Source organism: Macaca fascicularis, chromosome 10, assembly GCF_037993035.2.
Source record: "Macaca fascicularis isolate 582-1 chromosome 10, T2T-MFA8v1.1".
NCBI classification, from domain to species: Eukaryota; Metazoa; Chordata; class Mammalia; order Primates; family Cercopithecidae; genus Macaca; species Macaca fascicularis.
This window is the reverse complement of record NC_088384.1, coordinates 12775874-12787896: the sequence shown is the minus strand read 5'-3', so window position 1 is coordinate 12787896 and position 12023 is coordinate 12775874. Positions and strand designations below refer to the sequence as shown.

The window sequence follows — 12023 nt, the reverse complement described above, 5'->3', positions numbered from 1 at the left end:
TAGCCCCTAATTCTGGGCTTTCTATATGACAGGACATGCAGATAGGGAAGAAACTAAAACCTTTCAATGTCTTCCTTTTTTCTTTAAAAGTGATTCCTCAAACCATCCCTGCCCCAAAGAGGCCGCCTTGGACAAGTGCATGGGAGCCCATAAGTGGAACTGACCAGGTAGGGCTCCACTGTCCCGTGTGGGCGAAGTGCAAAAAAAAAAAAAAGAAAAAGAAAAAAGAAAAACCACCACAAACCAAAACAACAAAATGACACAGAAAAGTGGGCAAAGTGGGGATGTGTCCTCTTGGGTCCCCAGAGGCCAGAGAGGCTGGTAGCAGCCCTGCTCCCTGGCCAACCCAGCTCCCCATTGGGGCTGACCCTCCAGCCTCGGGCAGGCCCACCGGCCTGGCTCTCCTCCAGGACCTCCTGGCTCAGGGGCTCGCTGCCAGTCTTGTGCTGGCTCCAGGGCCTGGGCCCTGCCTTTTAAAGGGCTTTCCCCACAGGCCGAGGCATCCTGGGCCCTAGTCCCTGCCGCATTCCCCCAGTGAAGCAGCTGCGCTTCTCCAAAACTATTTCCACTTCTTTGAAAAGGGGCCATCCCCCCAACTCTGTCCCTCACACTGAAGTTGGGGACTTGATCATCACCTCTTCCCAGATTACAGGAAGGATGAGGCTCATTTTGACCTTGACCCCTTTGCAGGGTGAGAACAAAGAGGGGTTGTAGGCAGCTGGGGGCCCCAGTACCAGCAACCTTGACCCCCACTTGGTACTGGGCAGCTGCTCTGACACCAGCAGCGCTTTCTGAAGGGCCTTGCTGCCCAATATACCCATTTTGCAGAAGGGCAAACTAAAGGTCAGAGTGGGGACCGAGACAGGGATGGGTCCCAACTTACGGTCTCAAACCAGAGACACCAGACCTCACCTGTTTCCTATGATACGTGGGTGGGGAGGGGGTGCACTTAAGGGGAGATGACCGATGCCCCAACCAATATTGAACATGGGAGATTGGGCTTTGGGGGTTATTTCACATACAAAAATAAAGCAAACCAGATTGCAACTTCTGCTTGGTAATTAGGCAAATGGAAAGCAGCAAGGGTGGAGGAGGGGCCCATCAAGGCCGATCTCCCAAGGGAGGCCGATCGGAGCAAGTGTGTGGGGGGCGGGGTTACTAGAGAGGGCAGGACAGAGGCCTCCACTCACCCTCGGTTCCAACCACTTGGGTCCCCAGGGGCACTGCCCACCTCAAAGCGGTATGCCTGGTGCCTCTTCATGCACCAAGGCCGGCCTGGGCTGCTCTGCTTGGAGCTCAGGCCAGCAGAAGCAGACTACCTGTGGCAAGGGAAATGCATTCCCTCTCCCCAGCCACTCCCAGAGCCCAGCTTCTTGCCTCCTGAAGCCTGCATCCCCTTTCAGGCTAGGGAGGCTCAGAGAGGTCGTGGGCTTTAGAGTGACCAGTGGGGAGGGAAGTCTCCCCCACAGGGTGGCGGTGGCAGGGACCAGATGGCCCAATGACTGGCAAAGCAACGGAAGGGAGCAAGAAACCAAACCGCCCACTCACCAGCCCCCTGGAGAAAATCACCAGTGACAACCCTACCCTCCCAAACCTCAGCTTGCCGGGGCCTGCAGCTTAGGTTAGCTCCCCGGGGACCCGCTGTTGTCCTTCCCTTTGAACAAGCATGGGTGTGGAGATCTGGGTCCAGGCCCTCTCCACAGTGCCTGCAATGCCAGGGAACCTGCCAGCTGGGTCCAGGCCTCTGCCCCATCCTGACATTGCCACCTCACCTGTGCAATCACTGCGTTACTATTTTTTCTTAAATATCTCTTTCTCCCCCCACCCCCCCATAGGAATCCCATAATATTTTTTTCTATTTATTTTTTTTCCTCTTTTTTTGTTTTTTTTTTTTTGCAAAACTAATTCTTTCACTTTCCTGTCATAAAATCACCTCTGAAAACACAACTTCTTTACAAAAAAGTCACGAATGACACGAACTCTCAGGAAAACACATTTCTATGGTCTCTGGAAACACCTGTAACTGGCACCCAGGTGATCATTCACCTAGGGGAGGGGGCCAGGGGGAAATCACCTCCAAGGACAGAGGAGAAATACCAGCCCTTATTTGGGGGAAAAGCCAATTGGCACTTGGACGGCCACAAAGCCAACACACAGGGCAGGGCAGGGAGGGCCGAGGAGATCAGCCTCCGCCCCGACCCTGCGAGGCTCCCCGTTCTGTATCCCGGGGAGGGGAGGGCTAGGGCCACAACTGCGGGCCCTGGCAGGGAGATTGGGAAGGAAGGCGACCTCCCATTCTTAGGACCAAAGGCGCTCGGGTTCTGATTGGCCTCCTGCCAACGTGCTTCTGAGGGAGGGGCCCAAGGCAGCACAGCCAGGAAGCCAGCTCCAGTCACGCCTGGAACATGCCACCCATGCACAACGGAGACCCGGGAAGTGGCCCAGGGCTGGCCAGTGGGGCAGCTGGTCCCAATCCTGGGACCAACACCCTCATTCTTCTGGAGAACACAGCCCCTCTGGTCTCGCCTTTGCCTGCCTGCCCTCCCAGGTCCTGGCCTAAGGCTGGGGCTGTGCCCTCTGCCACTGGCATGGGTGCCTCAGCTCCCTGGCAGCAGAGGGAAACAGAAGCTGCCCAGGACACTGGAGGCTCCTTGCTTCAGGCAGGCTGGGCTATGAGAAAGCCTCCGTGGTCAGAAGCAAAAGAGGGGCGGGGAGAAGCTGGGAGGCCCTCGGGAATGGATTCTTCGGCGTCCTCCCCAAACACCGGGAGGAAGGGGGAGCTTGGAAGGGGGTCTCCCTCTTTATCTCAGTCCCCACCATGATGTGAAGGTCCGACAGGTTGGGCTGACCACCCCGAGGAGGGCAGAGGGGTAGGGGGCATGGTGCCCCCAGCACACCTGGGCCAGGAGGAGAAGCCTGGTGACTTCCACAGCAAACCTCCAGACCCAAGCCTGGTCCCCAGCCCTACTGAGGCGAGGAGCGGTCCAGGCCTTCAATGCCCCTGTTCAAAGGAACTGTAAAGGACGCCACCTGGCAGCCTGGGGCCTAGCACCCAATGCACGTATGAACCCACGGACAAACACGGCAAGTAGGGCGGACGCACAACTGAAGTTTCCACGGCAGGTTCTCGTAGCACCTTTGGTCAAGAACTGAAGAGGCCTTTAGATGCTGGGAGGCTGCGGCCAGGCGCACCCTCTGCCAGTTCCTCCCACCGTTGAGGGGGTTAGGAAAAAGACAGGGCTGAGGCAGGGCATAGGGGGTCTACTTAGGCCTCATCCAAAATCGAGCAGGGAAGACCCCGCCCTGGCCCAACTTCTGATGCCCTGGCTGATGTGGAGGGAGGAGCCGAGTCTGGCCTCATCCTCGGCCTCTGCCTGGGGCTTTGCCAAACAGGCAGGAAGCCCTCCTCCTGCCTAGGCATCTGCAGGAAGGAAAGGGACTGTGCCCACCCTCAGTGGGGGTCTCCTAAGGGCCCCACAGCTGCCAGGTTAGCACCGAGAAATCAGACGCCGCACAGGAGAGCAGGAAGCAAGCTAGAGAGACGGGTGGGATGTGGAAGGGGCAGAGGAACCGTAGGTTCTGGGGCTTTCCAGAAACCACCCAGTGGGCCCTACCATGCATGGGCAGGGGGTGTGCCCTTCCCCTGCCCCATTCCAGGGTGGCCCCTACCCCCTAGTTTTCTGGGACCCCAACTACCCAGCCCCATCCCTGGGTCAACACCGAGCCATTTGAAACAAGCAAAGCACAGGGAGAGAGGGCTGGGGGCAAGGGCGGGGTGGGAGCAAGAGTATGACTTCGGGCAGGAGGGCCCCCCCAAGCCCCCCTCCTTGGTGGAACCCCCTCACTTGCTCGCCCCACTGCTGCCACCACCCCCAGCGGCGCCTGCTACCCCAGCAGCCACCTTCTCGAAATCCTCAGGGTTGCAGAATTCCTTGATTGTGACCGTCAGGAGGTTGCTGGTGACATCGGTGACGACCACATTGGAGCAGGGTGACATCTCGGGGCGCCAGTCCCCAGCCTCGGGCTCGGAGGAGGCACCAGCGGGCTCAGGGGCCGTGGGAGGCGCCGGGCCGGCAGCAGCTGTGACCTCGGGCGGTGCCCGCTTGCTGGTGGCTGCCGACTCGGGAGGCAGGGACAGGTCGAGCACCTCCGGCTCGCGCCAGCTGGGGGCGGACGGGCTCACGGTCTCGGGGAGGAGCTTAGGGGGCGTGTCGTCGGGGTCAGAGGACTGTGGTGCAGGTGAGGGGCAGCCGGAGGAGCCGGAACTGCGGGCGTCGTAGGGGGTGGCGGGAGCAGCCAGGAGCAGCCCAGGGCCCGGGGCTGAGGCATCAGCCTTGCCGGCGGGCGGGGCAGCCAGGGGGGCGGGCGGGGCAGCCAGGGGGGCGGACGGGGGCTTGTACAGCGCAAAGGCGCCGAACTTCATGTGGCGGATCTGGGTGCGCAGGACGCTCTCACTGAACTTCTTGCTCTTGCCGATAACGCGGTTCCGCGAGGGGACTTTGGGGCGGGCCAGCGCCCCAGCCCCCTGCCCGGTGCCCCCGCCGCCAGCGCCCTTGTCGATCACCTTCAGGTTCAGGATGATGCGGTTCCGCTTGGGCTCCCGCGGCTTCACCTTACGGTTGATGATGCGCACCGTCTCCGAGAAGGGCGAGATGGGCGGGCGCAGGCCGGGGCTGCCCCCCTGCGGGTCCGGGCGGGGCAGGGGACGGCGGGACATGCGGTGGCAGCGGCGGATGTCCTTCTTGAGCCGGTGCACTGCTGCGCTGGAGTGCAGTTTGGGCGAGGAAGCACTGGCAGTCGGCTTGACAGAGAAATGCACATCACTGATGCGGAGGGCCTCGGCCTGGGCCCGCGCCTGCGGGCAGAGGGAGGGGTGGGTGGGACCTCAGAGCTGCCCGCTGACCTCCCCTGGATGTCCCTGCGCCAGCCAGCCCTAAGTAGAGCCTCTCAGCCAATGATCTCAAGACCATGCAAGAGAATCACTGGTCTTCATGACCTCGACTTAGAAAAGGAAACAGAGGTTCAGAGATGAATCAATTTGCCTCCGACTCCAAGGTGTGAGTCAGGACACCCTTGTCCAGGCCCAATTCCAAAACTGTGTTTTTTTCTACAACCCACCACCACTGCAAGCTCCACAGAGGGCCCTGGGCCATTCCACGGCTGCCCTTGCTGACACAGGGGAGTACGGACAAGTGGGACACAGTGTTGGGAGGGCAGCCCTTTGCTCAGAAGCCCCTGCCAAACCCCTGCTCTGTGCCAGATCCAGCCCAAGCGGGGCCTCCTCCACGGACTCATTCCTGGTGACCGAAAGGAGGAGGTGGGTCCTCCCTGCTCCGCCGCACCCAGTCCTGCTGAGCCACCATGTCCCCGGTGCCCCGTACTCTCTCACCTGTGAGCAGGCTGACCTCCGGCTCCAGCCTGCCTCCTTAGCTGGCAGCACCTCAGCCACCACACTTCCCTGGATGGGTCTCATTTACTTGTCTGCCCAGTGCCTGGCTCAGAGTGAACTGGTGCCAATGCAATCCAAGCCTGCACCCCAAAGCCTGGGCTGGAACCCAACCTGGTCAGACGTGAGTTTGGGGGGGACAGGCCTAGAGGTGGGCCTGACCACTCCCTATTCTCTGTGCCAAGATGGTCTGGGGCAGGATGGTGGTGCAGAGGTCGTGGGCAGCCAGGAATACTGCCCCAAGCTCCTAGGCCTGTCCTTCCAGCTGTCCTTCCAGGCATGAAATCTCTCTAAAGCCGCAGGGCTCTCAAGAGACCCCAGGTTCCAGTCTAACCCACCCGTTTCAGATGCCACTAAATGGAGAAAGGCTAAGGGACTCGTAAGGTGATGTAAGCTGTCTGCATGGCCAGTCCTTTCTTTACTACGGAAGGAACTGACGCATCAGGCACCAGCTGCTTGGGGTTACAGCTGTACACACAGACTCTCCTGGAGAGCTGCTCTATCACAGGGAGGATGGTGGGCAGCAGGAACAGGAAGTGATTTGGTGCAGCGAAAGAACCACAGAGCCCAGAGAAGTACAGACCCCAGGCTTGAAGAATGAAACATCAAAGCCTGGCCCTGACCCCTAAGTAGGAGAAAATCCTGGTCCTTACTGAGACCTGACTGCACCCCAGACAGTTCCAGAGGCCCCGGTGCCCTGCTCAGACAGACAGATGGTAGAGGCAGAGAGTCCTGTGGGCAAGGTCTCAGTGGTGTGAGAAGATGGCAAGGAGTCACAGGACTGAAAGCAAGGGCTGGGGACGGAGGCTGGGGTGTGTGGGGGGTGCCACAAGGGGCGTGGGTTTTACAGATTCTCTGGCTCCTACTGGGGAAGGGAGGCTTGTTAGGTGACGGCTGCCCTCAATCTAGGTGGGAGATGGTTGGGACCGAGAAGAAGGCCATGTCCCCATGGTTGGTCTGTGAGGTCCTTGAAGGTGGGATCTGTTGTGAGGTCTCCCTACCTCCCACGCCCCACAACACTGGATGCTTAACTAGTACCTGCAGGTAGCCCATATGCCCCTCAGACAAGACTAGATGACACTGGACCACAACTCCCAGGACAGATGTTCGCTGGCTTATTTGTTGGCTAAGCAAGATGTCTTCATTTAGAACGTGGCCTTCACCCCCATGGGAGAAGGGACTGTGACTCCACGTGGTCCTCCCAGCCCAGGCTGGGGCCTCCTGGGGCTGCTTGGTTAACAGTCCCTTCCGCCACTAGGTGGCAGCACATGAAGCCGGGCCTGCCCACGCCAATGCTGCCAGCCCAGCTCCCAGGGATTGGGCCCCTCACACCCCTTCCCACACAAAGGCAGGGAAAAGCCCCGACTTTTTCGGCATGGTAGGCAGACATTCTGCAGGTGCATCCCCACACTTTCTGACTCGCAGAAAGTTAAGTGTTTACTCCTGCAAGCTGCCTGAGCTTCCTGACTTCTGCAATTATGCTTCCAAGAGTCCAGTGGTGATGGACTGTCCCTGGGGGAGGGGCAAAGAGTGTGGGCAAACAGCAGGCCCAGAAAGAAACCCTGGCTCAGTGAGTCTCCTTTCCTTATCTGCTCGACCATCACAGGGCCTACTTCAGGTGCTCCTGTGATGATCAGAGAGTACATGGCACCTGCTCAGCACACTGCCTGGCATGCAGCAAATAACTGAACAGACCTACCTATGGGTGGTGGACTTATAAGCAGTGATCTTGTTCCAATGTATGCTTGGCATACATTGTTATTTCTTACTTTATACTTTCTATATATTATTATTTTTTAAAGGGTTCACCCCTCCTCTTCCTCCCCACATGGAGAACTCCTTGAAATCGGGGACTTGGGTCTGCCTGGTGAATTAAAAATAACTGTAGCCAACATGGTTATTGCACCCTGACCAGGTGACAGGCATAGCTCTGCGGGCTTGGCATGCACTGTAGATGGTGTAGATGGCATGAACTGTACCTTGGCCTCTCCCCATGTCTGTGGGCAAGTTATTGGACACCTCTGACCCCGTTTCCCCATGCGTAAAACGGGGGATGGAAGCTATCTCATGGGCTCCTGTTTGCTTCACAGTAGTTCCTGGCAGAAAGCACGGAGCGTAATTTGCTGACTGCCATACTGCCTCCCACGGAGTCCCAGAGCAATGTATTCGGCCCAAGCTAATCTCCATAGCCCCTCACAAATATCCACATCTTTCTCAGGCTACCTGTTTCTTAGGGTCCAGATAAAAAAGTTCTCCTATCTGCATCTCTATCCCCTGCCACGCCAACTCTACAGCCTCCATAGTTTCCTGTGTGTATCTGCCGTTCCCCCTTAACCTGACATGGACTCCTCAAGGCACAAGATGAAGAAAAGGAGACAGGATGAAGCCAGGACGCTGGACCTTGGGTAAGTCACTTTCCCTTCCTAGGCCTTGATTTTTTATCTGTGAAATGGGGATAATACTCCCCACTTCTTGGACTGTTGAGGGCTCAGCCCTGTATTAGGCCCACAGCCAGCTCAGGAACCAAAAGAACTATCAAGAAAAAAGGCGTTTTGTGTATCAATGTTCATGGTCATACTCGCTTCACCGCTAGAGGGTGCCCCAGCTGCACTGAGAGACTGTCACACAGCCCATCAGCCTTCCAGCTGCTCCGCCCATCCTTCCCCAGGAGAAGCATCAGGGTTAAGGTTACTCCCTGGATCCCCTAGGATGTGCGTCGCTTGAGGGTGGGGTTTATAAAAATATGAAATTCTGGAAACCCACATTTCTTTCACTTCTGCTTCTCTTCTCCAAAAAAGAGTCCTCCCACAAAGTCACGAGCTGTCGGGTGGGAGGGGGCCCTGAGGCATGTGTAGCACTACAGCGAGACAGGTGGCCCAGTGAGTTCCACCTGCAGCCTTGCCTGCCACCTAGGGCCATCTTGCCCTTCCTTTCCCAGACTCTGTTTTTTCTTGTCAAAATAAAATAAAAACCCAAATCCTCCAAGATGGCTTCCTCTGGAAGTTCTTCCCTCCCTAGCAGAGGCTAATATGCTATGCTCTCACTCCCACATCCTCATCCTCCAGAAATGGCCGGGAGTGGGGGGAAACTAAGGCTCAGAGCCCTAAAGTTAGTGGCCCAGCCTGGGTGATAAATTCAAAGAGAAGTGATTTTGAGGTCAAATTCAAGTTGGATCCCCAAGAAAGGAGGGGAGCCATGAAGAACAAATCCTGAAAGACAGGGAACGGAGGAAGCTGGGGGCAGGGAGGCAGGTGGTCCCCCAATCCTCTCCTTGTGCCCTGACAGGAGGTGGGACCCCACTCACTCTCCCCCTGGGTTCCAACTCCCAGCACAGTCATAACAGCTCAAACAAATGCCCCCTTCCCATGGGCATCCCCTACCTTCCTCAGCCACCCCCTTTCCTGGAGCCCTAAAGGCACCCTCAGACTCTGGTTTCAACAGGGAAGATTATCCCCAGTCCCAGGACCCTCTTGTTGAAGGTGAAGCTGGCTGAGGCTTGCCATCAGGGGCTTCTGGGGGGGCTCACAACCACCCCCTGCCCAGCTGGGGCCCCTCTGGAAAGGCCCGCCCGCTTGGGCAGCCGCGTATCTGTCCCTCCCTTCCAGGCCCCGTGCTGTGCCGGGGCTGGGGGCCCGAGAAGGGGATGCTGCTGGGGCTGGGCCAGGTTACCTTCAGAAGGAAAGTTTTGGGTTTGGGTCCTCTCTTCTTGGGCCCATACAGCTCACGCTCCCTCTCCCTGCGGCCGAAAAACACCAGAGGTTAAAAAGAGCCCCTTCCCGGGCCCCACTCTGCGATGCCCTCCCCGGCTCTCCCGCTTCCCCGCGCGGCGCCCCAGCCGAGCCTCGGCCTCGCCGCCCCTGCCAGCTTCCCCAACAACTCACTTTTGCTCGAAGGCTGCAATGAGCCGCGAGTCCAGGATGTTCTCCTCGGGCTCCCAAGTGCTGTACCTGCCGAGTCACAAACGCTCAAAATCAGGATGAAGACCAGAGAGGGACAGGCACGCGGCGAGAGCAAGCGCGCGCACCCCCACCCCAGGCCCCGGTGCCCGCTGCCTCCCCTCCCGCGACGCCCCCGGACCCCGCGACACTCACTTGATCGCCCACCCCTTCCATTTCACCAGGTACTCGATGCGTCCCTGAAAAATAGAGGGGAGAAAAACGGGGGTGGGGGTGGGGAGGATGCGGGGACGCGAGGAGGCGGCGGCGCGGGGCTGGGCGAGGGAGCCGGGCTAGCGGGACCGCTTCGCCCCGAGGGCTCCCGGCCCCGGCTCCGGCTGCGGACAGCGGCGGCCCGCCCCGGGCGGCGGCTCACCTTTCGGATCCGCCGTTTGATGATGGATTCGGCCGCGAAGACCCGCTCGCCCACTGCAGACAGCTCCATCTTGCTCAGCGGCACCCACAGCCCATAATACTCCCTGCGCCCGCGGCCGGTGCGGCACCGCTCGCGCACGCGCCGCAGCGCCCAGGCCCCGGCGGGCGGGAGCGCGGCGGGGCGCGCGCTCGCGTTCCAGCTGCGGGCCGTCACGTGATCCTCGCGGCAGGCGCGCGGTTGCCAGGACCTCCCCCTCTCCCGGGGCGGTTGCTAGGGAAAGTCGGCGCTAGCGGGGCGGGGGCGCGCGCTGGCTCTTAAAGGAGCCGCGCCGGCGGAGGGAGCAGCTGCCGGCGGACCCGATGGGTACCCGGCTTGTGGGCACGCTGCGGCCTTACGCTTATAACCCCCTCCCCCATCTTGCTGGCGCCCGATCGCTGACACCCTCTCCTCGCGTCTTAATCCCCACGCGAGTCTCACCAGGCCCCGGGCGGAGAAGGGCTGTGGAGCCGGAGTCTCTCCGCCAACGCGCGTCTCCCGCAGTAGCCTGCAAACAGTTAAAAATGATGCAGCAGAAATGCAGTTGCTGTTGCCTTGCCAGGCCTTGCGGGAATTTCTTTAAAACATCGCCCCCCATCCATTATTTATGTATTCGTGGGAGTGTGGTTTTGTAACCAGTTCAGAAGAGTTAAAACAAAAACGCCACCGCAGGAAAGGGGTGTGCAGCTAATGGGGCCGAGGAAGGCCTGGGTGACCGTGGGCATCTGACTGCGGCCGGGGTCTCGGGCGACACCTGCCCTCGCCCGGGAGACCGGGGAGGACTCGGCGGGTCCGGTGTGGCAGTGAGGGAGGGAGAGGGACCGCGGGCAGGAACGGGTCTCCCTGCACCCCACCTTGGGCCCACAGCGGGTCATCATCTGGTTATTCGGCAGAAGCCGCCTTCGCGGTCATATCTGTGTTTTCCGATTCCCAGCACCCCTCCCGGCCCCCCGACCCGGCCGCGTCCCTCTCCCCGCCCGCAGCTGCGCGAAGCTTCCGCCATTGCTCTGGGGAGCCCAGACCCCAGCTTCCTACTTGGGGAGGGGCGGGGGATCGAGCTGGGGCTGTCCGGGAATGGACACGAAAAACAGCCCTGCTGCGCAAAACGCTCCACTTTTTAAATGTTGAAATTACTTGAACTTTATTTCCCATTATGTTAGTAGTCTTGTTCTTTGTAAAACAATTTTTAAAAATACAGATAAAAAAGCAACTGTCCATAACTCCCATAAAACCATTGTTAACATCTTCACCAATCTTCCAGCCTCTGCTTTATGCCTACATGAACTTACGTACACCTGTGTACGTCTGTGTATGTATATGTATGTATGTACATACACATTGTCTGTAGATTTGATTTTTTAACAAAATGGGATCACGCTATTCACACTGTTCTGGAATCTGCTTTTCTCCCTTAATGCTATAAAGTGGACATCTTTCAGTGTCATTAAATACAGATTTCCCCATCCTTCCAGTGACCACCTTGGGGTTGAGATGGGGTTGGGAGGAATGGGGATTGTGAAGAGTCAGGGTTGTATCTTGTGAACATCAATGGCTCATTAGGAAAGATTTTTACGTTTCTGTGCTACGATGCCAATTCTTGGGTTTCAAATCCACCATATCAAAATGTTAGTCTTTTCCTCCCGGCAGATTTGTCCAACTACTACCTTGAAAGAAATCCCTCTCCTCACTTAAAATAAGTATGTTCTAGGGAAACACCTATTTGCTGGCCAGCCCAAGGTGAGCTGCTGTGGTAAAAATAGAAATGTCCTCCTGGGAGATGTGGGTGGTGGTGGATGGGCAGGCGAGTGGAGTGGGTATGAGAGTGTGTGTGTTTGGGCTGAGGGAGACATGCGGGCGATGAAGCAGGTGAGTTCACTTGTTGATTCATTCAGCAGTGTTTGTGAGCCCTTGTGAAGCACCAGGCTTTGTGTTAAACCATCAGGAAACAAAAGCGCCCCAGGCTGAGGAGTTCTCAGTGGAGTGAGAAAAGCACAGTGTGACTAATGCTAGAATAAAAGTGTAGGAGTTTCGTGTTGCTGCTGTCACAAATTAACACAAGCTCAGTGGCTTAAAATGACTCAAATTTGTTATCTGATGACTCTGGAGGTGGGAAGTCCCAAATCAGTGTTACTGGGCCCAAGTAAAGGTATCCTTAGGGCTGGTCCCTTTTCGGAGGCTGGAGGAGAGTGTCTGTTCCATGCCTCATCCAGCTTCTAAATGTTGCTGGCAT

At 58.0% G+C, this 12023-nt stretch overlaps 2 protein-coding genes across 3 annotated transcripts in view; both read right to left on the bottom strand.

Moving 5' to 3' along the window:
• NPTXR (neuronal pentraxin receptor) overlaps window positions 1–1261 on the bottom strand; it is a 46792-nt gene extending 45531 nt beyond the window's left edge. Inside the window, exons 1-2 of the mRNA XM_045363612.2 lie at window positions 1191–1261; window positions 610–837 (exon numbers count right to left, since the gene is read on the bottom strand). Of these exons, the coding sequence (XP_045219547.2) occupies window positions 610–837; window positions 1191–1261 (299 nt within the window). The remainder of the gene's footprint in view (window positions 1–609; window positions 838–1190) is intronic.
• A 719-nt stretch (window positions 1262–1980) lies between these two features.
• CBX6 (chromobox 6) lies at window positions 1981–9852 on the bottom strand. Of its 2 annotated transcripts, none has more exons than XM_045363610.3 (5): window positions 9758–9852; window positions 9538–9581; window positions 9328–9393; window positions 9116–9182; window positions 1981–4855 (listed from the first exon to the last, which is right to left on the bottom strand). In XM_045363610.3, the coding sequence occupies exons 1-5, from the start codon at window positions 9824–9826 to the stop codon at window positions 3842–3844; spliced, it is 1260 nt and encodes a 419-aa protein (XP_045219545.1). In that variant the 5' UTR covers window positions 9827–9852; the 3' UTR covers window positions 1981–3841. The 2 variants fall into 2 exon arrangements, with proteins under 2 accessions (XP_045219545.1, XP_045219546.1); XM_045363611.3 differs by having other exon boundaries at window positions 1981–4801.
• Between the last annotated feature and the right edge of the window lie 2171 nt (window positions 9853–12023).